Source organism: Capra hircus, chromosome 2 (genome assembly GCF_001704415.2).
Source record: "Capra hircus breed San Clemente chromosome 2, ASM170441v1, whole genome shotgun sequence".
Taxonomy (NCBI): domain Eukaryota; kingdom Metazoa; phylum Chordata; class Mammalia; order Artiodactyla; family Bovidae; genus Capra; species Capra hircus.
The window spans coordinates 129,200,985-129,225,929 of record NC_030809.1 but is presented as its reverse complement, the minus strand read 5'-3'; the positions used below and the strand labels follow the sequence as shown (position 1 = coordinate 129,225,929).

Sequence of the window (24,945 nt, the reverse complement as noted above, 5' to 3'; positions counted from 1 at the left end):
TCACGCACTTAGAAATATATTCAATATGTTTTCAAAGATTTTTCATGATGCTGAAGTTTTATCACCTGGTTTCTTTATGTGACTGACCTCCAATACAAAGAATTTTTATGTGCCTGTGTTTGTAAAATAACAGATCATTATCTCATGTCATGGTGAAAATCCTTATAATTAATTATGTGCCAACTCTGGACCTATGAAATGAGGTCATAGAAGAATATCACCACGTGGTACTATTAGAAATAACAGTGACAATGATCACTCCATGGAATCTTTATAAAGCAAATAATTCTGTACTTTCCTTCTATAACCTTTCAAATACCAATAAAATACTGATGTAGAGCTATTTTAATTTTTGTAGTGATTTGACAGGCTGTAGAAAATTTTTTTTTTCTAAAGAGAGAGAGAAGAATTCTTAGCTCAAACATGCCGTATTTTCATTATCATGTGTGTGGAGTTTTACTCCAAGCTATTATACAGTACTGCCATTGTGAATGGAAAATGTAGCTGATAAAGAAGGAGGAAAAGAGGGAGATGGCTACCACTATCGACACTCACTCTGCCAGCACTGTTCTAGGCTCTCAACATGCATTCGTTACCCAAAGAGATATAGCAGCTTAATGAAGGAGGTGCCACATTATTCTCATCTCACCGATTAGGAAATGTGATATAGAGAGATGAAGTTATTAATAACTCATCCAGAGTCATAGCTGGAGAGTGGCAGAGTCAACATTTTGAGCAATTGCACTGTACTATGGACAGTATAGGATTCAGTATTGTGTTTTCTTTGATTTGTCCATATAATTTGTGTATTATATATAAATTTTATACAATTTTTTTTAGGGTGGTGTTGGCCCAGCAGGACCACCTGGTGAACCTGGTGACCCTGGCCCAATGGTAAATGTCAAGTAAGCATGTAGACCCAGCTAACTATGGGTCCACCATTACAATGATGTCAAGAGTTATTTATGTTACCACCTGTTTCCTAATGTAGCAATATATTCTAGTCCAGTTCAGGAGTCCTGTGTTATGGACTGTGCTTAAGCTACATATTTCTTGTGGCAGAGTATTTAAATTCAGAGGCTTTGAATGTGGTCAGCGGAAAGAGCTAAGATATGTGCATCTGTGAAATTAAATTTTTTTCCTTTGAGCACATAATCTGAAAGATACAACATAAACTTCAGAATATTAATGAAGTTGTTTTCTCTGATATTCTTCATTTGTCTCAACAGTATTTTGGATTGTATCATTGATGGATATGGGTAAATAAAGGTAAATATCCTTACTTCCCTTTTGCTTCATTTTGTTATTAGGGTCCAATTGGTGCACGAGGACCAGAGGGCCCTCCTGGAAAACCTGGTGAAGATGTAAGCTGCTTTTCTTCATTTTGCTTTGAAATTTGTCAAATTTCAAAATTTGCAAAATTTTGGCTAGGAAAGAGCTGCAACATTAACATGAATATTATTCATTGGTTCCCATTTCATTCCTCTCCTTTTTACTGTCATTAAATTTAATAAAAACAGGAGAGGTCAGAATGGAATTTTATAAAATCTGAAAGTGCTCTTAATTGTGATGGTATTGTATTGTTAGGTACTGTATCTTTGCCTGCTCAGTTTTTCCATTATGGTTTCTCCATGGGATACTAGAATTGCTGTCACAACAGCAACAACATTTGGTGGGCAGAGCTTTTGAAGTGATCTTAAGGAAAAACACATTTCTTTGATCCCAAAAGATCATTATGAGGCCCTCATTAAATGGATTTTTAAAAATGTGTCCACGGAATAGTGTTAGTATTGCTCTCCAATGCTCAAAAAGTTGTTTCTTTAATTGAATATTTAAAGTTAAGCCTAAATTTCAGATTTTAACATTAAGAACATGTGATCAGTGTTCTTAAGAACATTTAAGAACCGTGTATAACAACAGATTTGCTTTCCTGAATTCCTCTGTTAGTTGCACCAAAAGTTGAGGATAAAATCATTAGGGAGGCCGTTAATGTCTATGTGACATTAAACCAAGAAAATATTTTCCTTTGGGTGTCGTGAGATTTATTTAAGTGGATTACAGTGAATTTGGCCATAAAGAAAATATCTCTGGTAGTTCTTAAATTTTTTTTCATCACAAGAAATAAATGGTAAATTTATTTTGAGAAGCACTGTTTCAGTGTTGCATGTTGATGTAGAATTTCACGGCATGTGTGTGTGTGTGTGTGTGCAAATTTTGATGTTGAATAAAATGGAGAGCTAGGTCAGACCAGTATAATTTATATTTATTTCTTCTTCTGATAAACGAATGGACTCTCCGCAGACTGACTTGCTATAATGGAATGCCCTCAGGAGTAGGGCTGTGTTCTCGCCCTGCTTAGACCATTGGATGTGAGCTTTCTAAGGAAGCCTTTTCACCTGCAATTGATTTGTCATTTAGTCTCAGGAGAGAAAAATTTTAAATCCCTCTTTGCTTTCCTCCACTTTGCTTTTTTCCCTATAAAGGGTGAGCCTGGTAGAAATGGAAAACCTGGTGAAGTGGGATTTGCAGGATCTCCGGTAAGTTTATACTGATCAACACAACAATACAAAGACAAAATTCAAACAATGAAGAACATTTAAAACTAACTCACCATTCATTCACTAACTCAACCCTGCACATGCAGTAGACACCGTCACCAAGACATGTTCCCTTCTGTCATTGTGAAACAGGACATTTTGCCAGGATGAGAGCTTATTTGAGTTCCTGGCTTTGCATTGGCACCATATGAATGACCCTCCCAGAGCTAGAGAATTATAACCTAACATGGTTAGTACCAAATGAGTACCAAATTTTCAGATAAATCACCAGTTTCACTTACTTACCTTTCATAATATCTCAATCCCAATTTATCTTTTAAATATATTTTTAGTTTTTTTTTTTAAAGATTTTGTATTCATATGTCAAAAATGACAGCCTTAAAGAGTTTGTTGATTTGTTTCTTATATGCTAGAACAATAAATTGTGGACAGGATGCCTCTTTGGCTATTCCCCAAACCCTATTGTTGACTGAAATTCTTTATTGATGTTCTGGCCCCGAAAAGCTTATAACCAGATGTATTAATCACCAGCCTTCCTAATACAGTTGTTTTCTTCTCACTTGGCTCAATACAGGGAGAGTAACTAGCTCTACCAGAATTCAAGACCTGGGTCACTTGGCCGCCCTGAACCCACCTGTCTGTTTTCACTCATGTTACCTTGATAGGTGCTCCTCTGGGATGTGCCACAGAGACAGTGGGGAAAGTTAGAAAATGATAAGTAAGCATAAATGCTCTAACATTCCTGCTCTTAGACTTTCTCTTGGTCCAGAGTCCCCTAAACTGATTCAACTTCCTATTTATTATATCTCCTATAATATCCTAATATTTCTACTACCATATACATACAACAATACTGAATTATTGTCCATTTACTTTATGAAAATTGATGAGGTTCAATGCTAGGGATTTTTTGGACACACGAATGTTAATAATCTTTTACGGGAATTTAAGCACAGGACTGTAAGGATCGTTTAGTTTCGAACACAAAACCAGGCCTGCAGCTCCCTCCTCTCTTTTCCTTTCCCTCATCAGCCTGCAAACAAAGCCTGCAGACAAAGACAGGTGGTTTAGTCATTAGCACAGATGTCAGTGTGAACCAATCCAGGCTTGAGACTCCCGCCCTGCGCACACTCGAACCTTCTCACAGCGTGGGCCCTCCACGGGGAGGAAAGGCGCCCTGCCAGCATGTCACAGATGTACTCTGCAAGCGCAGTGCAACGATGTGTGATTGGGGTGTGATGACAGTCTTGGGTCAGCAGAATGAGAAAAATTTTATGAGCACTAGTACATCTGGCTTATTTTCTTGCTGTATTAGAGATATGTAATCACATGAGAATTCCCTTGCAGACCACAAAAACTCAAAAGTTTTACTAATCGTTTCAAATAGCATAGCTCAGTAATTCCTCTATAGGCTTAGGCGGATGTATGCTGAAGATGGTGGGGAGACGAATCTCAGTAAAGGGCAGGATTCCAGGGGAAAAACTTAAAGGCCATTTTTGAAGTGAAAGAATTCCTAAGTAGGGCTGTGTAAACAGAAGATTTAGTGGGACTTTATGTGTTCAGAGTGCAGGGTTTGATGTGCCCTTACTGTGATAACCCCCTACAAAACACTACAGAAACATTTTTCCTGAAAGAGGTCATGGAAGAATTATTGATTTGCTTTTATCATACAAAGTTTGTTTATTGAGTTATTTGCTCATTCATTTAGTTAACACTAAGTAAAGGGTATGGTAATACAGAACAGAAGGATTTTGCCATCTCTGTAAGATTGTACTAAGACAAGAGATGTTCCTTGAAAGATTTAGGAAAAGCTCTATGAGTGTCAAGAAGATGAAGAAGATGATGAATGTGAAGCCATTTCTTTATTCAGTTGTTTATTCAGTTTTTATTCTTGAATGCCTACTAATAATGCAGAAGGCAAAGTGTTAGGGATATGCAGATTGTTAATAATAATTGATAGCTTCAGTCTGTGCTATCAAAGTGCTGACTCTACTGGTGGCAGTAGATAGGTTTCAACACAAAACCTATTTAATGTCGGCAACTGGAATAAGTGAGTAATTAAGTCACTGGATGCTTAACTATTTAAAGAGGGTATGAGGAAAAAGTTTCAAGCATCGTTTGAAAGAAGTCATGCCATTTTGGATTTTATTTAGTGTCTGATTTCTTTGTTTAATTTTTACAGTTAGGTGAAAGACGCATAGAATTAATAGAAAGTAAGAAGCTGAGTCAAGGAACCAACCCATTCTCTTTGTATTACTTGACTTTCTTTTCTGTTGGATATTTCGTTTTCTCAGTTTTTTAAACAATCACAAATCCATAAGCTCCTCCTGAATATTTTATTTAAAAAATTCTGATATTTTTATATAATCTTTCTAATCATATTCTACTGATAATATTTAGAAGTTCAGAAAAAATAGATTATATTTATTTGCTACAAATGTATTTATTATTCTACCACAAATAAAACACAATATAAAAGAGAGAAAGCATAATTTTCCTTAAGTTTCCTGATTATTTTTCCTCTACCTTGACCTACTTGATTTAGACACTGAGAATGTAGATTCAGGCTTATTTTCTTATTGCTTATTCTTTACTAATTATAACACAGCAATATCATTTGAAAATTTAATAATGTCATCAAATCAATGCCTAGAATTAATCATGTTTCTGTGTAAGACTTGTTTCCATTTGCCTTGCTAATTTTTTGATAACCTACATGTATTTTGACATATAGAAATATATTTCTCCTTTTTCTTCTTAGGTTTGTTGGTAAAAAAAAAAAAAAAAACAACAAATATCTTTTTTGGGAAAAAAAAGTGCCTTATGCAGTTAATGACTCTGAAATGCCTTATCTCCTTTTCCTCTGACAGGGAGCTCGAGGATTTCCTGGGGCTCCTGGTCTTCCAGGCCTGAAGGGTCACCGAGTAAGTTCAATCCTCTATAATCCTTTTAGATACCCTGGCTTATGGAGTAGGGTCAGGGGAGCATTACCCTCAAAATCTTCACAATTTCATTTGTCAATTGCCCTTAACTGGCTGTGGTTACAGTAGATGTCACTTACCAAAATCACAATGCCTTTTTACATTTCCAGAATTTCATTTGATTCTATAAACGAATGTATTTTGAGTTCTTAACAATGCGCTGAATACTGTGCTATAAATAAGAAAGTAGTGATAAATGAGAAATGTCCATGACTCTCAACTTCAGTCTAATGAGATTTATTTAAGAAAATAGGCAACTACTGCATAGTGGAATATTTACATAATACCATAAAGTGTACTGGATCACAGGGGCCTAGTCAACTCGGATCCAACTCAGACACAGAAGGCTGTAGAATGCTTCTCTCTTTAACTCAAGATAATGAATACGCAACTATTAGTTACATACATACTTATATAGAAATTACACATCTATCTGAAAGCATAGTTGATATTCACTCAGTGTACATTGGCTGGCCTATGTTTTGAGTGGTTGAACTTATGATTAGAATGCTTGTGCTGTACTAGTTATTAAATATTTTAAAATCACTCCTGGATATGAACCATATTTTATAACTAAATTCTATAACCATTTGTTTCTCCTAAAGCCACCATACATTTTTTGTTTCTATTAATTAAATTTCTATGAAGTCACAAAAATTTGAAAGATGAGCCCACTGCAAATTTTAATCTTCATTGAATAGACTTTCAAAAAAAGAGATGAGAATTTGGGAACATTTGAGTAAGGACTTTAAATTTGCAATCTATTTTCATAAGGCACTTCCTGTGAACTTGTTTTTGGTTCTTCTTTCACATGCTTGAAGCTCAAAAAAGCTATTAAATACAAATTTATATTTTTCTTCTCAGGGACACAAAGGTCTTGAAGGCCCTAAAGGTGAAGTTGGAGCAACCGGTTCCAAGGTAACTGAATATTATCTCAATACAGCCTCACTACAGAATTCCTGTTCTGCTTCAAGTCTAAAATTTTTTTCAAGTCCCCCTTAAATAGTTCTAAAGGAAAGAGTAGTATAAAGAATGAATACTTAAGTAGGTAAATATAATTTTTCATGGATGAGTGGTAGATTTAAGAAGATACATGGTACGACCTTACTTTGTCACTAGAAACCCCTACCATGCAATTAGGTTTCTACCGATGTAAGATGAGTGTTATCTTTATATAAAGATGCGCTATGAGCCCACTCTCTGAAATACATTCACTCTTTATTCTTCTTTAATAATATCAGAGAGGTTTAGATGGTTCATTGATCCCATTATTTAGTACCTTTTTAATTTTAGGGCCTTTTGGCCATTGTTTCTTCCCCAAAAATTTGGGGAAGCATAAATAAATATTTATGCTTCTATAGGGAAAGAGAACATCCAAGAAGTGCAGATGACTTTTTAATGGAAAATACAATGAGATACATGTGTTAAAAAGCATTTAGCTTTTATTTTATCATTTCTAAGCTTCCTACAAGAGATCTTAAAGGAATATTATAGTCAATTTTAGTTTTGTAAAATTTTACTTTTATTATCAGACATAGACTAAGCATTTGTATTAAAATTTGATTAATGTGGCTAGGTGTAATGCAAATGAAAGTGGAAAAAAGATAGTCCCTTAAGTCTTGCTTAAATTACCGGTTTGATTTTAGACTTATTTCTGTAGACAGTAGATTTCCATTGTATTTTGAGAACAGGTGATACAGCATAGTTTTGAGGCCCTTTATTGAAAGTATGCCTTTCAAATGCTCAACTTTGAAGATAAGCCTTTAAGATAACACACTTGGAAGAGAATACTGTGAATATCAATTGTAGGCTTCTTGTATTGTAATGTGATCTCACTTTCGCTTTAGGGTGAAGCCGGCCCTACTGGGCCAATGGGTGCCATGGGTCCGATGGTATGTATCAATTTAATTCGTTGTTTCTTTGCTTTTTAGATTATGCTAAGAGAATATTTAAATGGAAAAAAAGACAGAGAGAGTATATGTCAGCTGGTGAAATAATTCTTTATTATCAGCTGAAAGGCAAGCATCCTGTAAGAGCTGCCCCTTCAAATAGAAAAAGGCTTCCTGCATTACATTATTTTTCTTAATTATTGAATGCACTTTTCTTTTTCTGTACCCAGTGACCAAATACGGATTATTATAGATTTAGACCATTAATGCTAGATTAAGTGAAATCTATTTAGGCCAATTATAACAGGTAGTGATTATATTAATGATTGGTTTGAGGAGTGAAATCAAAGTACTCTCAGATTCAAATATGATGTTTCAAGAAATGTTCTCTCTCTCTCATCTATAGGGTCCGAGAGGAATGCCAGGAGAGAGAGGAAGGCTGGGACCACAGGGTGCTCCTGTAAGTATGTGTGTTTCAGCTCTTTCAAATACTTTGTTGAATATGCCTTTTAAAGGAGAATAAACTTTACTTTGCTTACTTTGTAATTTTTACACTTTTCTTTTTGAAACAAATTTAAGTTTACAGGAAAGTTGCAAAGATAGTATAGAGAGTTCCCAGGTACACTTTACCTACCTTCTGTTAATGGTAACATCTTACATAACCAAAGTGTGTTCGTTGCCTACTTTTTCAATAAAGAAATTAAGAAAATGTTATTAGTATTTACCAAGTGTTCTAAAACTCTTTATCTCTTGTTCCTCACAATGCTAAAAGGTAATACTATGAATAAACCCTTTAAAAGATTAGAGTCTCCTGATCATTTTCCCTTGATTGATTTTAATTTACCTGCTAAATTGCTTCAGTCACATCATGCTCTTTGCAACCCTATGGACCGTAGTCCGTCAGGCTCCCCTGTCCACCACGGGATTCTCCAGGCATGAATATTGGGGTTGGTTGCCATATCCTTCTCCAGGGGATCTTCCCAACCCAGAGATCAAACTCCCATCTCTTATGTCTCCTACAATGCCTGGCAGGTTCTTTACCACTGGTACCACCTAGGAAGCCCTTTAGTTGTACAGACTGAGAAATACTCTTGCTCTCTGCCCATCTACCTTAAACCTGGGGCAGGGGCAGTTATTATATTCATTCTCTTCACAGCTCTCTGGAAGTCAGGCTGTTCATTACATTACACCCACTTTTCTTTTGACAATTAAGGACTGCCATATGACCTTTCTTATATCATCTCCTATAGAATTAAGAGTCTCAGGTTTATTATATCCCCTACTATGATCCCACAGAAGACAACCACCTTAGAGCTTCTCAGTGGTACTGAAGTCAGGACCTTGGTTCAGAACAAGTGACACCCTCTCACTAGACAATTCCTTATCACTTATAGGCAGAGTGTCCCCTGGAAATGTAGACAATATTGTAGAATATCAGTTCAGTTCAGTTCAGTCGCTCAGTTGTGTCCGACTCTTTGTGACCCCATGAACTGCAGCACGCCAGGCCTCCCTGTCCATCACCAACTCCCAGAGTTTACCCAAACTCATGTCCATTGAGTTGATGATGCCACCCAACCATCTCATCCTCTGTCGTCCCCTTCTCCTCCTGCCCTCAATCTTTCCCAGCATCAGGGTCTTTTCCAAAGAGTCAGCTCTCTGCATCAGGTGGCCAAAGTATTGGAGTTTCAGCTTCAACATCAGTCCTTCCAATGAACACCCAAGACTGATCTCCTTTAGGATGGACTGGTTGGATATCCTTGCAGTCCAAGGGACTCTCAGGAGTCTTCTCCAACACCACAATTCAAAAGCACCAATTCTTCTATGCTCAGCTTTCTTTAGAGTCCAACTCTCACATTCACACATGACTACTGGAAAAACCAGAGCCTTGATGAGATGGACCTTTGTTGACAAAGTAATGCCTGGTTTTTAATATGCTGTCTAGGTTGGTCATAACTTTCCTTCCAAGGAGCAAGCGTCTTTCAATTTCATGGCTGCAGTCACCATCCAACAGTGACTTTGGAGCCCAGGAAAATAAAGTCAGCCATAGCCAGCTCTTACTTTAGCCAGCCATATGTATTCTATCCAATCTACTGTGTTCACTTCTCTGTGCTTTATTCTACTGTCTGCCCAGGCAGCTCTGGCATTTCTACCTCACTTAGTTTGGGCCATTGCTCTTTCCAAGTTTCCAAAAGCTACTTTCCCTATTAATACTGTTTCCCAGAGTCCTGATTCAGCTGTTAAATATATATTATGGTAGAGCGCTTCCAAATCACTAAAATTCTCCCATTTCATACCCTGTCCCTCTCAATCCCGTACCTTTAGGACCTAGTCCCATGTGTTCTTTCCTGAATCCTGCCTTTACATGAGGTATAAAACTTACAGTGTTTTGGGTAAAGGATCTATTCTTTCTTTTATCAGAAACAGCATTACTTCAACCAAGCTATTTTGTGACTTGATGCTAGTTCTTGGTCTAGTGGCCAGGGGAGAAACAGGTAGTGGTGGTGGAAGCATATATTGTCTGGTAAAGTAGAGGGCTATCACCTTTAAGCAAGAGGGAAGTATAAACTTAATGGGAAAGGATCACTTCTGTAGGCCCAGAGGCTTCAGGGTCCTGAGATTTCAAAGTTCTTAATATACCCCAGTGCCAAATTTCAGTGGCCATCCTTCCAATCAAGGGCCTTGACCGTGGCATAGCAGAATTTCCATGTTTTGGAATTCAGCCTTTTCAAGAGAACTTAAACGTTTAAGTCCTGAGCTGATCTTCAACTTTTTCTTCCCTCTAGCTGTAGAAGATAATAATAGTTTTAAATGCTGCTAAGGAGGTTTATATTGATGATTAATTTCCATCAGTCTTACAACATCTTCCTCCAATGGATTCGCTCAACAAGACTCATAGATTTGCATTAACTTTATAATTGTTACATCCTCTAGACCTTCTCAAATGCATGAGCTATTATACCCATAACCCATTCCCTTGTGTGCCTGCTAAGTTGCTTCAGTAGTATCCAACTCTGTGTGACCCCATGGACTATAGCCCACCAGGCTCCTCTGGCCATGGGATTCTCCAGGCAAGCGTATTAGAGTGGGTTGCCATGCCCTCCTCTAGGGGATCTTCGCAACCCAGGGACTGAACCTGTCTCTTCCATCTCCCATGTTGGCAGGCAGGTTCTTTACCACTAGTACCACCTGGGAAGCCCCCATTCCCTTACCTGTGTCCCCTATCTCAGTTCACCGTTGGAAACAACAGTTACCACTGCATCACTGCAGCAAGCCAAGAGAATTCCATACCCATCTATCACCAGCTGGCTAGTGTGGAAGTCAGATTAAAAATTCCATTTTAGCATCTGCTCTCTTGACTATCTCTGGCACCAATGGTATATGAGTCAGTTTTCCAAGGAACTGGCATCAAAACAAAGACTTGTGTGCAGGAATTTATTGAGGAGTGCACTCAGAAACTATACCTATGAAGAAATTAATGAAATAAGCAGGGTTTGTTACAAGGAGAAATTCAAAGCTGTGTTACATTTGCAACAGAGGCCTCAGTCTCCACGAACCTTCCATTCCATGAGAACTATGGAGCTGAAATGGCTCTTCAGACTGCGAATCCTTTGTTTCACTGCATTGACCATGGAAGGGCACAGGCGTAATCTTGGAATAGCTACCATCTTGCAGCGGTTTGTGGGGAGGGTCTCAAGTGTGAGCCGTCAGCTTACAACACTTCCAGGGGTAATAGGATGCTTACTTCTGTGCTGAAGGGACATCTGGGTGACACACACAGCATTCACTATCACTTAATTTCCTTTGTGGGTGAGTACGTGCAAGTGCATGTGACCTTTGGTTTTTTGTTTTACTCTAAACACGTTATTATTATTATTATTATTTTAGCTATTAAGAAGAGCCCAGCGTTCATAGTTTGTCTGTCTTTGAGCTCGTTTGATAGAAGGTGACGTGTTCAAGTAAAAACAAAATCATTTTACATAGTTTTCTATTTCCAATTTTGATTTTTATTTCTTCTCCTTGGATAGATGTGTTTTATTGCTCCCTTACCCATGTTGTATAAATGTGTATTTTTACTGCTCTTAACCTAGTTAAGGTTGTTGTCAGTTAACCTTAAAAACTTAAAATCTCTCCAATTTTTTAACAAGGAAATGTTTGTGAAGTAAATGACTTGTCAGCAAGCGCTATAGAAATGCGCTCTGATCTTCTCTGTTCTTCTACTTAGGGACAACGAGGTGCTCATGGTATGCCTGGAAAACCTGGGCCCATGGTGAGTGTATTGCGTTCACATTCATTCATTCACTTTTTCACTCATTCTTCCATTTGTACATTTGTTAACATTTATGAAGCACCTAGTGTGTCCCAGATGCTTGGAGTAAAAAGACAATAAAGACACTGTAAAAAGTGTCTAAAAAGTAAAAGGACACTGTGCTTGTTTTTGAACATTTCCCTATCAAAGAAGAGAGATGTATCAATTAACACAGTACCATAATGTTACTGCTAACTGCTGTAATAGGGAAAGCAACATGAAGTATGGGGACCCACTTGTACGGACACCAGCAGTGAGACAAAGATCTCAAGGATGACTTGAAGAGGACCAACTGTTAAGCCTAGTCTAGAAAGATGAGCATATGAAGAGAGTGAGAGTGTAGTGTGGTCCACAGGATGGACTGATGTAAAAACACAGTAAACTCAGGGAAATACGATGAGGGTCAATTGGATTTGAAATTTCTTGTCCTTAACAGCTCTTCTCCCTTACTCACAAAAATGAAACAAACTGTAGGAAGAAAAATAAGTGTCACTTAACAAGGCTTTTATTAATGCAAAACTTGATGGCGTTAAAATGCAGTCCTCAAGAAGAATCAGGATAACCTAGAATGAAATTCACCTACACTAATTTCCTTTAAATTCAGCTTTTAAATCAAAGGTTTAGACCCTTTCCAAATGCAGTATAGTGACGCATGTTCATTTTTTATTAGCCTGAAAAAAATCACTCTAAGATATCCAGCTGATTCTTAAGCATCATTTTCATAAAGTGAGATTCTAGGTTTTGGTACAATGTGTAACTTTCTAAAAGCGATCTTTATTACTTGATTAACACAAAGTAATTTCTCAAGAAGCAATTGTTTCAGACAATTTGTGTTTGTGACTGACTTACTCTCATATGCTACAACTAGGAGATCCTGTTATGTTTAATACCAGTGGACACCTCTACTACCAATGTCTCATATCAATATTGCAAGGTTCTTATAATAAAATTATAATATAATCCTTGTGGTTTTAAAATACCAAGTGGCTTATTCCTATATATCAAAGTACAGAATGTTCAAAGGATAAAAGATTACATGTTGATAAAATGTTGATTAAAATACATGTCTCATCACCTTGCTGGTTTCTTTAACAGGGTCCTCTTGGGATACCTGGCTCGGCTGGTTTTCCAGGAAATCCTGGAATGAAGGTAAGATGTTAATATATGTAGCTCTTAATGACATGAATTACTTCTTAAGTACATGAATCCCCAAATAAAGAATGTCATTTAATTCACTGAGGAGTATGGAAGTTGCTGTTAACTAAGTAAATCGCCTAGAATGCTCTCAATGTCCATTATGGTAGGGAAAAAAATAGAAAATTAAAGAAATGATATTATTATATAAGTAATTTAAAAAGAATTACCTATAATCATACAATTGTAATAGCAAAGAATCTGATTGCACTAGGACTCTAATGCCAGACAATTTAACAGCTGCTAGGAAAAAGTTTAATTCAAATTGTAACTCTGTTCTTGAGTACTGTGTCTGGCAGTAATAAATAGCATAATGCTCTAAACAATAGGAGGTTAAAATAAATCAGGGGTTGACAAAAGTCTGTTCTCTCATGCAATGTTGTCCTTCACATCTGCCTCCCCACTCCCTTTGTACCCCCAACTTACACAATCATTAAAGGAGTGGGCAGGGAGGCTATTTGGCTCTCCCCGTGGGAATGGATTAAATATTCTGCTGGGATGATTTACATTTGTAGTGAGTCACAGTTTGTTCTTTCTCCCAAGAACTTTGGATGATAAATTCAAGGATTGCAGTAAGAGGTTATTAAGATTATATAAGCTAAATCAGTGAATAAACTCAGAACACCACTTTCAAATTTTGAAAAACACAATACTTGGCTCAGCGGTAAAACCGCCTGCAATGCAGGAGCCACAGGAGATGGGGGTTCGATTCCTGGGTCAGGAAGATCCTGTGGAGAAGGAAATGGCAGTCCACTCCAGTATTCTTGTTTGGAGAGTCCTGTGGACAGAGGAGCCTGGTGGGCTGCAGCCCATGGGGTCACTAAGAGCTGGACATGGCTGGGCTTAGCACATACACACACAGCATAGCGCCTGAGGCAGACGATGCCCTCAGTATAGGCTCATGCTCCTTGTTAGTGAGGTCACTCAAACTGGATTTGAACTTCGAAACAAACGAGCGAACAGTCTATAGTTGACATTTCATGTGCTGCTTGAAATGTGGGAGTCATCAAGTCAAATTATTTTTCTGGCGCTCTCTAATGTTGACTGTAAATTCTGTGCTGCAGGGATGTGGCTGCTTTATTTTAAAATGGAGCCCTCAGACAGTTCAGGAAGCAGTCCTTCCTTTCTGAGAACTCACTGTGAGCTCAGCTGAGAAGGACCCTCTCTCTTCCCCTCTGAATCTGCTCCCTGAAGTCCCGAGGCTGCTGCTCCTGACTCTTGACCTTGGAGTGCCCAACCTCCCTGTGTACCTCAATCAAAGTATGCAAAATCCCTTCCCTCTCTCTCTCACACTGTGAGACTCTCCACCCCCAAACTGAGCTCTGGCCTGAGCTCTGGCTAGAGAATTCAGGAAGGAATACCCACAAAGCCCAGGACCCTGACTTGGCAGGAAGTGGTTTCTGCACCTACTGTGGCTTCTGATCCAGACTTCACTAGGCGTCGTAGTTTATATCATGATTCACCCTGGATACTTCCCTCTCCTCCTGGGTTTTTCTAGTACTGTCTGTTGGCTACTGAGAACTGCTTAACAAAGTTAAACACCGTGAGAAACTGTTTCTCTCAGAAATTGTTTTCCACCCCCAACCCCTAGCACAAAGACCCCCACCCCCAGTCTCTTTTCGGTCCAATTCTGCTATAACTGTGATGTCCTTCCAGCGTCTCTGGCTCTCTGCATGAAGAATGAACTTTCACACCTAGTTCTCTGTATTTCAGTGAAGGGTAATTAGATTCAATAGGGATTTTCTATGTTTATTAGTACCAATGAGCCCCCCTAAGCTTAGAATTTTTAGCCTAAAATTCCAGGTCCAGGTTTCCTCTAGGATTTGACCTACATTAGGTATTTAGTATCTTGGATAAAATGCAGAAACCCAGGCAAATTTGAATTTCAAATAAATAAAGAATAAAATTTCAGTATAAGTGTTTTCCAGACATTGTGTGGGACAGAGTGACCCTGAGATCCGTTGTGTTTTATCTGAATTAAAACTTAACCAGGCATCCTGTATTTTTACTGTCTAGACTCCTATCTGGGGTTGGATCCTGTATTTTTACTGTCTAGACTCCTATCTGGGCTTGGAAACGGGGGTGTTTGAAGGTTATCAGGTGACCTTGACCAGGTGCTCTGCTCTAACATGCTGTAGGCATCACCGCATCCAAAGGGAGGAGAAAATATGCCCCCCCTTCAGGAAAAATTAGGTGTGCACCCCTTATAAATTGCTTTGTGTACTTCACCTCTTTAAATTATTAGGTGTAAAATGTAAAACTCCAAATAAGCAGTCAGCTTTGAACCACATCACATTGAAGTTTTTCTAAAATTAACATTTCTCTCTTGTACCCCTTTAGGGAGAAGCAGGTCCCACTGGGGCACGAGGCCCTGAAGGTCCTCAGGGGCAAAGAGGCGAAACTGGGCCACCTGGTCCTGTCGGATCCCAAGGTCTTCCTGTAAGTTCCTTGTCACTCCAAGTTGGACATGCTTTATAACATCAGAACAAAGGCAATATATTTTAATATACTCTCTTTCAATTCTGATTGAGTGTTTAGAACTCACAAGAAAAAAAAAAAAAAAAAAAACATTTCCCTTGTCAACTCTGCAAATTTTGTCCATTTTATGGAAAAGAGAATTAGTCATAAAAGTAACTTTTATGATATAATGGTTGATTTCTTTATCCCCCTCTTTTTTTGGTTAAATTTTTCTGCTTCCTTTTGGAAGGTGGGTGGATATCTGAATACTACCCAACATACGGCTTACTATCTTGTGAACTTTTCCTGTATCCTTTAGGGTGCAGTAGGAACTGATGGGACACCTGGTGCCAAAGGCCCGACGGTGAGTAACTACCTACATGGAAGCCACAGGAAGTTCGCAGGGACACAGTGAACTTTGGACAGTGGCCGCAGACTTGTGCTGAGATCTCTGCTTCTCACTCTTGCATTCCAATAGGGCTCTCCGGGCACTTCTGGTCCTCCTGGCTTAGCAGGACCCCCTGGATCTCCAGGACCTCAGGGTAGCACCGGACCTCCCGGAATTCGAGGCCAACCGGTAATGTCCTTCAAAGAATTATCACCCTGTATAATATACATCTAATATCACCAGAGAAATATCGATATCGATAATAGGTTATGAAATACAGTGAAACATAGATAATGTAACTTATCTGAATGAGGCAAATTAAGATAGAAATTTTTGTAAAGTGGAAGCCAAATGTTAATGTACAATTTATGTGTTTAAATTCAAAGTGGAAAATTACTGCTTTTTTGTTCAATTTTAGTGTTCTTTTATTTAAAATAGTAAGGTCATAACTTCATGATCCACCTCATAAAATTTTATAAATAGTTGAATGATAAATATTATGAGAATATTTTGCAAGCCGATATGGGGAAATATGGAAGTTTCATGGGAATTTATTTTTTTATTTTTATTTTTTTGGGGGGCACTTTATTTTTTTTATTTTTATTTGTACTTTAATTTACTTTACAATACTGTATTGGTTTTGCCATACATTAACATGAATGGGAATTTAAAATAACAGTGTGGCTAACGTGTTCAACAGCTATATCTTGAGATTAGTTCTTGAAGAGTGACTCCAACATATCGTTTATATGGAATGAATATCCATATTTTATAGAAATTTGTATATTTTATATTTGTGTATTCATCTATTGGTAAAGTAGTATGGTTAGTTCTTAAGAAATACATACTGAGAAGTTATGATTATGTATCTTTTAGCTTAATATAAAAAAATTAAAACTTTTGCTAGTACTGCTTAAAACAAATATTTTGGATCCTGTTATAAGTAATTTTGCTACACTGATAAGTCCTTTTCAAATACTGATGACAAATTTATAAAAACATAAATGTTGCTGATATTTTACATTTGATTTTATGATATTCTAAATTTAGCAATCTGGTTCCCACAAATTAAAGTACACGTGGTATATAAAGACCAAAATCCTATACATGCCCCCAAACCCTAGAATACTCTAAACATAAAATACCCTGTTTGAAGTTGTCAAATCTTAATAAATACTACATAGATATAAAATTATTTTGGCTTTGGGTGAACAAAATCTATTTTCTAAAATAGACTCTAAATAGATATACCTATTGAAGCTGTCATTGTTAGTTCTAATTTTTATTATCAAATTGGAAGAATCATTGAATTATTCTAATCATCCTACTATGCATGATTAAAAATAAGACTTTAAGGGTGAGTCTCCTGAAGATCGCTGTAAAATATACAAATTGCTACCTAACTATACTGGATTTTATAAAATTTCACTCACATTCTATAAGATTTGTGTACATTTAAAAAAATTACTGTATTATTGATTCAGTACAGACTCTGCTGCAGAAATTGTCAAAGCCCATTCACTGTAATGATTAGAGCAGGTCGGGCTGGATAAATATCCTGGTTCTTATAGTTTTCTATGTTCCTATTTTAGGGTGATCCAGGAGTCCCAGGTTTCAAAGGAGAAGCTGGACCAAAAGGGGAACCGGTAAGGTTTTATTTCTTTTCAATGATAAGGGGAACATGAATGTGATCCCAAAGTGTAAGCCCAAAATACTCAAGTATGTAAAAGGATGATAAAGAGAATTATACTTGTTGATGGAAACAGTTCACTTAATATAGTTTAAAGTTTGTGACTAACTGGATTCTTTTGACTGTAACTCAACTGCTGAATGGATGTCTCTGTTACCTTCTGTTTTCAATAGGGGCCACATGGTATCCAGGGTCCAATCGGCCCACCTGGTGAAGAAGGCAAACGAGGTCCCCGAGGTGATCCAGGAACAGTTGGTCCTCCGGGCCCAATGGGAGAAAGGGTAAAATTTGAATAACAAAATAAATTCTTATGGTTGTGGGGAGATTACTCGAGGGACTTTTGGGAAATTGAGGAAAACTAGGGCAGTTAAGAGAAATGCTAGCAGGTATATTACACAGTTCAGTATGGCTGTCTGTGAATTAAGGGAGCCAACTGTCTAATCATTGTTTAGTCATTCATTCAATAATATTGATTGAACAACTGCTCCATGCCAATTTTGATACATGGTGCTTGGGACACATCAGTGAACAAGACTTCTATGGTCCCAGCCTCCATGGAGGGCTAGTAAATAATAGTTTTGTGCGGAGGTAAGCAATAAATAAGTCAACATATAAATACAAATATAATCACACATTTAATTTTTTTAATTATTTATTTTCATTGGAGGCTAATTACTTTACAATATTGTGGTGGTTTTTGTCATAGATTGACATGAATCAGCCACAGGTGTACATGTGTCCCCAATCCCAAACCCCCCTCCCACCTCCCTCCCCATCCCACCCCTCTGAGTTGTCCCAGTGCACCAGCCCTGAGCACCCTGTCTCATGCATCGAACTTGGACTGGTGATCTGTTTCACATATGGTAATATATATGTTTCAATGCTATTCTCTCAGATCATCCCACCCTTGCTTTCTCCCACAGAGTCTAAAAGTCTATTCTTTACATCTGTGTCCATTTTGCTGTCTCACATATAGGGTCATTATTACCATCCTTCTAAATTCCATATGTATGCATTAGTATACTATATTGGTGTTTTTTTTCTGACTTACTTCACTCTGTATAATAGGCTTCAGTTTCATCCTCATTAGAACGGATTCAAATGTGTTCTTTTTAATGGCTGAGTAATACTCCATTGTGTATATGTACCACAGCTTTCTTATCCATTCGTCTGCTGATGGACATCTCGGTGGCGTCCATGTCCTGGCTGTTATAAACAGTGCTGCGATGAACATTGGGGTCCACGTGTCTCTTTCAACTCTGGTTTCCTCAGTGTGATCACACATTTTACATTTAGGGAATAACAGGGTGATGTGGTAGAGAGTAGCCGTATGACCGTCATGTGTCGTTAGATCAGGTGTTTAGGAAGTGAGATTCTTTGAAAAGCTGGCACCTAGATAAGATCTATTAGATAAGGAGGAGCCAGCAAGAAACGTGAAAGAAAAAGCATTTTCAGCAGAGCAAGCAACAAGTGCAAATCCAGGAAGCCTGAGAAGGTTGAGCGACTTCAACGATCAGAAAAAATTGCTGTGACTGGACTATAATGAAACCGGTCTGCAAGGGAGATTAACATTATCACCTGACTTTTGTATAGAATTTCAGAGAATGTAAACAGTTTCACATCCAAGACAATACTAATGCCTGCAATCACTGACATTGTGATTATCAAACATGGTACCTTTTTTTTTACCTCTTGTCTCTGTATCTAGGTATCAGGTTTTCTCGAAGTTTGATTTTACAGTGAAGCGTTAGAATATTTCTTGATTTGAATAATTTTGGCTCAGTACTTTATATATATGTTTCAAAATTTAAAGTTTCTCCCTGTTTAGTCAGGTTACTTTTTTTATACATATTTATTGCTATGTTGGCTTGATCATAGCTCCTAAAATCTTATAATACTAAGAATAAAAATTCCCCATTCATTCTATGTTACATAAACACCCACAGTTGAGAATCACGCTTTGGTCACTTGCAGGGTGCTCCTGGCAATCGTGGCTTTCCAGGCTCTGATGGTTTACCTGGACCAAAGGTAAGTTTATCCTGTCAAGACTGACACTCTTGTGGGTATTGTTGCAAAAGATGCCATTGTCCGGAGTGGTTATCTAGCTTTGGCTCACATGGGTTCTGGATCTAGAAAAGGGTTGGACACAGATATTAGACCTAATGCCAGATCCCTCTTGTGCAATTTCTTCAGTATAGAGGCCTCAGGGAGGAGGATGATAGTTGGAGGTATATTGAAGTTCCTGAAAAGAACAGACCATAAATCTTTCCTTTAGTTGATATTCTTTGTTTCCTTTCTTTAGAAATTTAGACTCTTTTAAAATTCTGGGGTTTCTAAATCTAAGTTATTGGAGTGAGGCTTTAAACACAACTCTCATTAAATAATGTTGGAAAACCTTTATTCCAAGGAATCCAAATGTGAATAAAATGTGAAGTGACATGGTTTACAGAGGTCTTTGTACCCACTTTGACCAATTCCTTTATGCTAGTGGTTTGACTTATAAAACAAGGGTTTTACATACAGTTGCTTTTGTTTGCCTGCATTCTTTTTTTTCCTGACGTGTTCTACTTTGCTTTGGAACAGGGCGCTCAAGGAGAGAGGGGTCCCGTTGGCTCTTCAGGACCTAAAGGAGGTCAGGGGGATCCAGGACGTCCAGGTGAACCTGGGCTTCCAGGTGCTCGGGTAAGAACACAGCAATTTTTTGCTACATCAACCCAAGGGATATGCTCCTGAGAATCTATTTTTAAAGGTTTTTTCACAACTTGGAACATTTTTTTTTGGTTTGTTTTTATGGATTTGACTTTATTTCTTATGAATTGTTTGTTATTTTTATCATGTATAGAAACTTATATACATGTATAGTTATATGTACACATGTAACTTTCATGTATAATAACTTCCAATCCTTTTTCAAAGGTGTATGTATTAGTAACTTTACCACTTGATTAAAAAAAATCCAATTTATCAATTTTCATAATTTTCCTTTATTCGCTGATAAACAACAATTTGACTTTTACCAGAGAGTGTTCCTGGTAAATTTCATTTTAACAAAATGTCATTTGAAAATTCATTCGAACTATGTAAATACTCATATTCAGTTGTTAACAATGCCCCTTAAAGAGAAAAAATTATAGAAAAGTTGCTTGGAAAGATACATTTGGCTCAATGTAAGTTCTTTATCTTTAACCCTGGGTTAGAGGTGGGAGTAAAAGTCTCCTACAACTCTTTCTCTCTCCTTCTATGTGAGAACCAGTCCTTGGGTTCCTCTGCTTTGATAATCTTCTTTAGATGCCTGATAAAGGTGGAATGCCTACTGAATGGCCAATTGCTTTTAGTAAAAATGAGCCCTGATTATAGATTTTAAACTTGGAGGACTCTGAAGGGTATTAAGAACGTGGTAGGAGGCATAGCTATTGTATTTCTTGAGTTTGCAGAGACTTGTACCTGGGCCTTCACCTTGCTAGGTCTGGTAAGCTAAGTCCAAGGTGCTGTTAAAAAAAATTGGTTACCTTGAGATTTCAAACCAGGGTGGCCCCTGGCACTTCCCATGTAGATGGATTTCCTCACATGGGGCCTCCCATTGCAGGAGGCTTAGAGACTGGCCTGCAGGCTGTGCTGTGCAGACTTCTCCCAATGGAGGGTTCCACCTGTGGCACCTTGATGGCACATTGTGTTATCTGTCCTGTATCCCCTGAAGCCAGTTTGGGTGAAGTCCATGACAGAGCTCTGAGTTTGTCTAGAGGAGCCTAAGGCTCCCGAGAGTGGGCACTGCAAAACAGGACTGGATCTTTTAAATGCAGTGCTATTTTCACTCTTTAGAAACTTTGCTTCAGTGGTAGGTCAGTAGCAAACTGACAGTTGCTTTTAATTTTTAGGGTCTGACAGGAAATCCTGGTGTCCAGGGTCCTGAAGGAAAACTTGGACCTTTGGTAAGTGATTTAAACAAAAGTCCACCACCATTAATATTTCTCAATGGACATGCAGCTTAAATGGTAAGATCCTTAGTTAAGGCTAGTGTATGTTGAGCAAACTTTGGGAGATAGGAAAGGATGGGGAAGTCTGGTGCACTGCAGTCTATGGGGTTGCAAAGAGTTAGACACGACCTATCAACTGAACAAAAACAATGTTTTTGATTATGTGGGTGCTGATCATGTCTGAAATACACCCTCCCCTCCTGGAAGCAAATCCTAAGGCTCTGATCATTTTCAAATTGACCAAAAATTGATCACACATTGAAATACATGTTTGAGATTGTGACTGCTTCTCTGACATAAATGAAAAAGTTGAAATGATGTATTTATGAATATTGGTAGAATTTGTCTATTAGTAACAATCTTGTTTCTTGATATCCTTCCAATCTTATACATTTAAGAGATAAATAGGTATAAAGTTTGACAACTCACATATCCTGGGCCCTTCCTTTATATTGTACATGTGAAACAGAAGTCCTGAGTTTTCATTACCACCCATAAGAGTAAATGAAAGAAGAGAAAGATTTCCCCTCTTAATATGAGTGTAAAGAGATATAAAGATGAAACTTGTATAGAGAATAAGAACTAAGTCTCTGTTCTAAATATTAAAATATCTAAGCAGTTTTTTTTTAATACTCAACTATTCTGATTCGCTAGCATAAAAATATAGGATAATTTAAAGCTTATATATCTTTTATGGTATGCAAAAGCGAGTCCCAGTTTGGGCGATGTGACATTTGTAGAGAACTGATATGAAACTTGCATTGCTCCTGTTAACTTTGTAGGGTGCTCCAGGGGAAGATGGCCGGCCGGGTCCTCCAGGTTCCATAGGAATCAGAGGGCAGCCTGGGAGTATGGGTCTTCCAGGCCCCAAAGGTAGCAGTGTAAGTACCGTGTATAATGTTGCCATCTCATCATAATCCTCACTTGCCATAACAACTGTCAATCAGCAAACTGATTGAAACTTAAGTTAGTTTGTATTGATTCTCTAGGGTGATCCTGGAAAACCTGGAGAAGCAGGAAATGCTGGTGTTCCTGGGCAGAGGGTAACTACCCATTTTCTGTTAAAGAAAAAAACAAAATGAACTTATCCAAATTCTCTTGGCCTCACCTCATACATTATCTCTCTGTGATGCTAGGGAGCTCCTGGAAAAGACGGCGAAGTTGGTCCTTCTGGTCCTGTGGGGCCCCCGGTAAGTTTTATTGAGAACATATTCACATTATATTTTTCAATGATGGTTGTCTTATCTGTAAGACTTGACTTTACAAATGGATAAGTTTCAGGGGGAAGCAAATAAGAAAGTGCAAGGTGAAAGAATTTCAGCTATATCTTTTGAGAGCTGAAATAAAAAGGCATCTCCTGCCTTATTATTTTAAGCTTCTATGAATACTAATGGCAAAAGTTACCTCATCATCTCTATGTTGTCACAGCCGAAAAATATAGCAACTAGGAAAATAGTATCTGACAAATATTTTATAATGTATTTTATTTAAAATATGTAAATATTCAATTATGCCTGTTTTTATAATATTATACCTTATAGAAATTTATTTAAGCTGGAAGATAATTATGAATAATAATGATATATTATGTTATATATAATTATGAATTATTATGATAGATGTTATAATTATATAATATAAACATATACATTTATTACTTCCTACTTATTAGTCCTCAAAGGAATATCTTTTGAGGTTTATTTTCATCCTAGGAGTCTAAAATTGTGTTTATCAGAAATACTTGGCGTGTTTATTTGTTTTGAACTGGGACAATTTAAATATCTTTCTAAAATGTTAGCTTTGCTTTCTTCAGTTACTCTAGTTTTGAAAGTTTGATTAATACTTCTTATAACACTGAGAAACTACAATGGAAAATTTAGATTGGATGCATAAAAGTAATGAATTTGTCTGTGCCCAATAGTCAGTTTTCCCACAAATTTTACAGTTGACTCCAGACACTTAAATGTTTGGATAAAAAAATGAACACGTTATCTGTTTCTTTGCTGGCTTTAGGAGGTATTTTCTCACCATCAAGGACTTCAAACAATACCATTAGGTGATTTTTAGAACTAGTTTATTATTTGGTTAAAGTGAAAAACTTGTAATTGGAAGAAATGCAAAGAAATATGAATACTTGGGTAGTTCACACAGAGAGGAAGCGAGTAGACCTGGCTCCTGGTGTTCATGGTTTTCTTTTCTTTGTGACTCAGGGTCTAGCTGGGGAGAGAGGAGAACAGGGTCCTCCAGGCCCCACTGGCTTTCAGGTATGCACTGACTCCATCTTCCCTCTCTGCTTCCCCTGATAAAATGCTTTTTCTTATGGAAAGGATATGGTTGAATGATGTGAAATTTTATAATTTTCAAAGAAGCAACTCCTCTTTTAGTAAATAGGATAGACATTTGGATGAAATCAAACATTTTTGTTCAAAGAACAGGAGTAGACTTCCCCTGAAAAACTGACCAAAACCCAAACCCTTAACAAATTAAAAATTATAAAATGCTTTTGATATCTCAGTAGGATTTATTTAACTATATTAAGGCTTATCTAATGTATTGGTATCTGAAATTTTTCCTTTAAATTTTTATGTTGTATTGAGGTATAGCAGATTAACAATGTTGTGACAGTTTTTAGGTGAAGGGGCTCAGTCATAATTTTTGTTGAACAAATTTTCATGATTTATCTAAATATGTTAGTAGAATATTTAACAGCATTGGGTAATCATCATTTGGGGAAAAAGGTTTCAGGCTAACTTTTCATATTTATTCTATCAGCCTAAAATGTTATTCTGAGAGCCATTAAATACTTCACAAATATAAAGAACTTATTGCTACGTTATCATTTTGCTAAGTGGTGGGCAAATGTAAATCTATACCCATAAAAGGATTAGCTGCTGTGTTATATTAGAGGGTATAGGTTTCTAGTTTTGTTATGCTCAACTTTTGTTTAAATAGTATCATTTGCTTGAAAATAGTAAGGGAGCTCCATACATTGAAAAGGGTGAAGGGTTAACACTAGTGGCCTATTAATTTCCATGGAGACACAGGTTTATATTCTTACTTTTATTTTAGGGGCTTCCTGGTCCTCCAGGGCCTCCTGGGGAAGGTGGAAAGCCAGGTGATCAGGTAAGTTTTTGAATAATAAGAGTAGTAATACTAAAAATGTCTGACTTATAATATCACTTACTATGTGTCAGGCTTTGTTCTGCTTTGCTTGGAATTAATTATCTGTTTTAATCCTCAAAATAACTCTTATGTACTAGGTACTATTATAATGTCCATTTTCTGTTCAGGTCAGTTCAGTCACTCACCCGTGTCTGACTCTTTGCGACTCCATGAACAGCGGGATGCCAGGTCTCCCTGTCCATCACCAACTCCCAGAGTTTACCCAAACTCATGTCCATTGAGTCGGTGATGCCATCCAACCATCTCATCCTCTGTTGTCCCCTTCTCCTCCCAGACTCAATCCTTCCTAGCATCAGGGTCTTTTCAAATGAGTCAGTTCTTCATA

At 37.4% G+C, this 24,945-nt stretch overlaps 1 protein-coding gene across 1 annotated transcript in view; it reads left to right on the top strand.

Annotated features, from left to right (window-relative positions):
- The window catches only part of COL5A2 (collagen type V alpha 2 chain), a 148,504-nt gene that overhangs the window by 90,712 nt on the left and 32,847 nt on the right, over positions 1 to 24,945 (top strand). The window contains exons 10-31 of the mRNA XM_005675868.3: positions 841 to 894; positions 1,311 to 1,364; positions 2,484 to 2,537; positions 5,429 to 5,482; positions 6,404 to 6,457; positions 7,387 to 7,431; positions 7,835 to 7,888; positions 11,651 to 11,695; positions 12,830 to 12,883; positions 15,269 to 15,367; positions 15,705 to 15,749; positions 15,864 to 15,962; positions 17,366 to 17,419; positions 17,637 to 17,744; positions 19,438 to 19,491; positions 20,047 to 20,145; positions 21,339 to 21,392; positions 22,220 to 22,318; positions 22,427 to 22,480; positions 22,574 to 22,627; positions 23,648 to 23,701; positions 24,507 to 24,560. Coding sequence (XP_005675925.2) covers positions 841 to 894; positions 1,311 to 1,364; positions 2,484 to 2,537; positions 5,429 to 5,482; positions 6,404 to 6,457; positions 7,387 to 7,431; positions 7,835 to 7,888; positions 11,651 to 11,695; positions 12,830 to 12,883; positions 15,269 to 15,367; positions 15,705 to 15,749; positions 15,864 to 15,962; positions 17,366 to 17,419; positions 17,637 to 17,744; positions 19,438 to 19,491; positions 20,047 to 20,145; positions 21,339 to 21,392; positions 22,220 to 22,318; positions 22,427 to 22,480; positions 22,574 to 22,627; positions 23,648 to 23,701; positions 24,507 to 24,560 — 1,395 coding nt within the window. The remainder of the gene's footprint in view (positions 1 to 840; positions 895 to 1,310; positions 1,365 to 2,483; positions 2,538 to 5,428; positions 5,483 to 6,403; positions 6,458 to 7,386; positions 7,432 to 7,834; positions 7,889 to 11,650; positions 11,696 to 12,829; positions 12,884 to 15,268; positions 15,368 to 15,704; positions 15,750 to 15,863; positions 15,963 to 17,365; positions 17,420 to 17,636; positions 17,745 to 19,437; positions 19,492 to 20,046; positions 20,146 to 21,338; positions 21,393 to 22,219; positions 22,319 to 22,426; positions 22,481 to 22,573; positions 22,628 to 23,647; positions 23,702 to 24,506; positions 24,561 to 24,945) is intronic.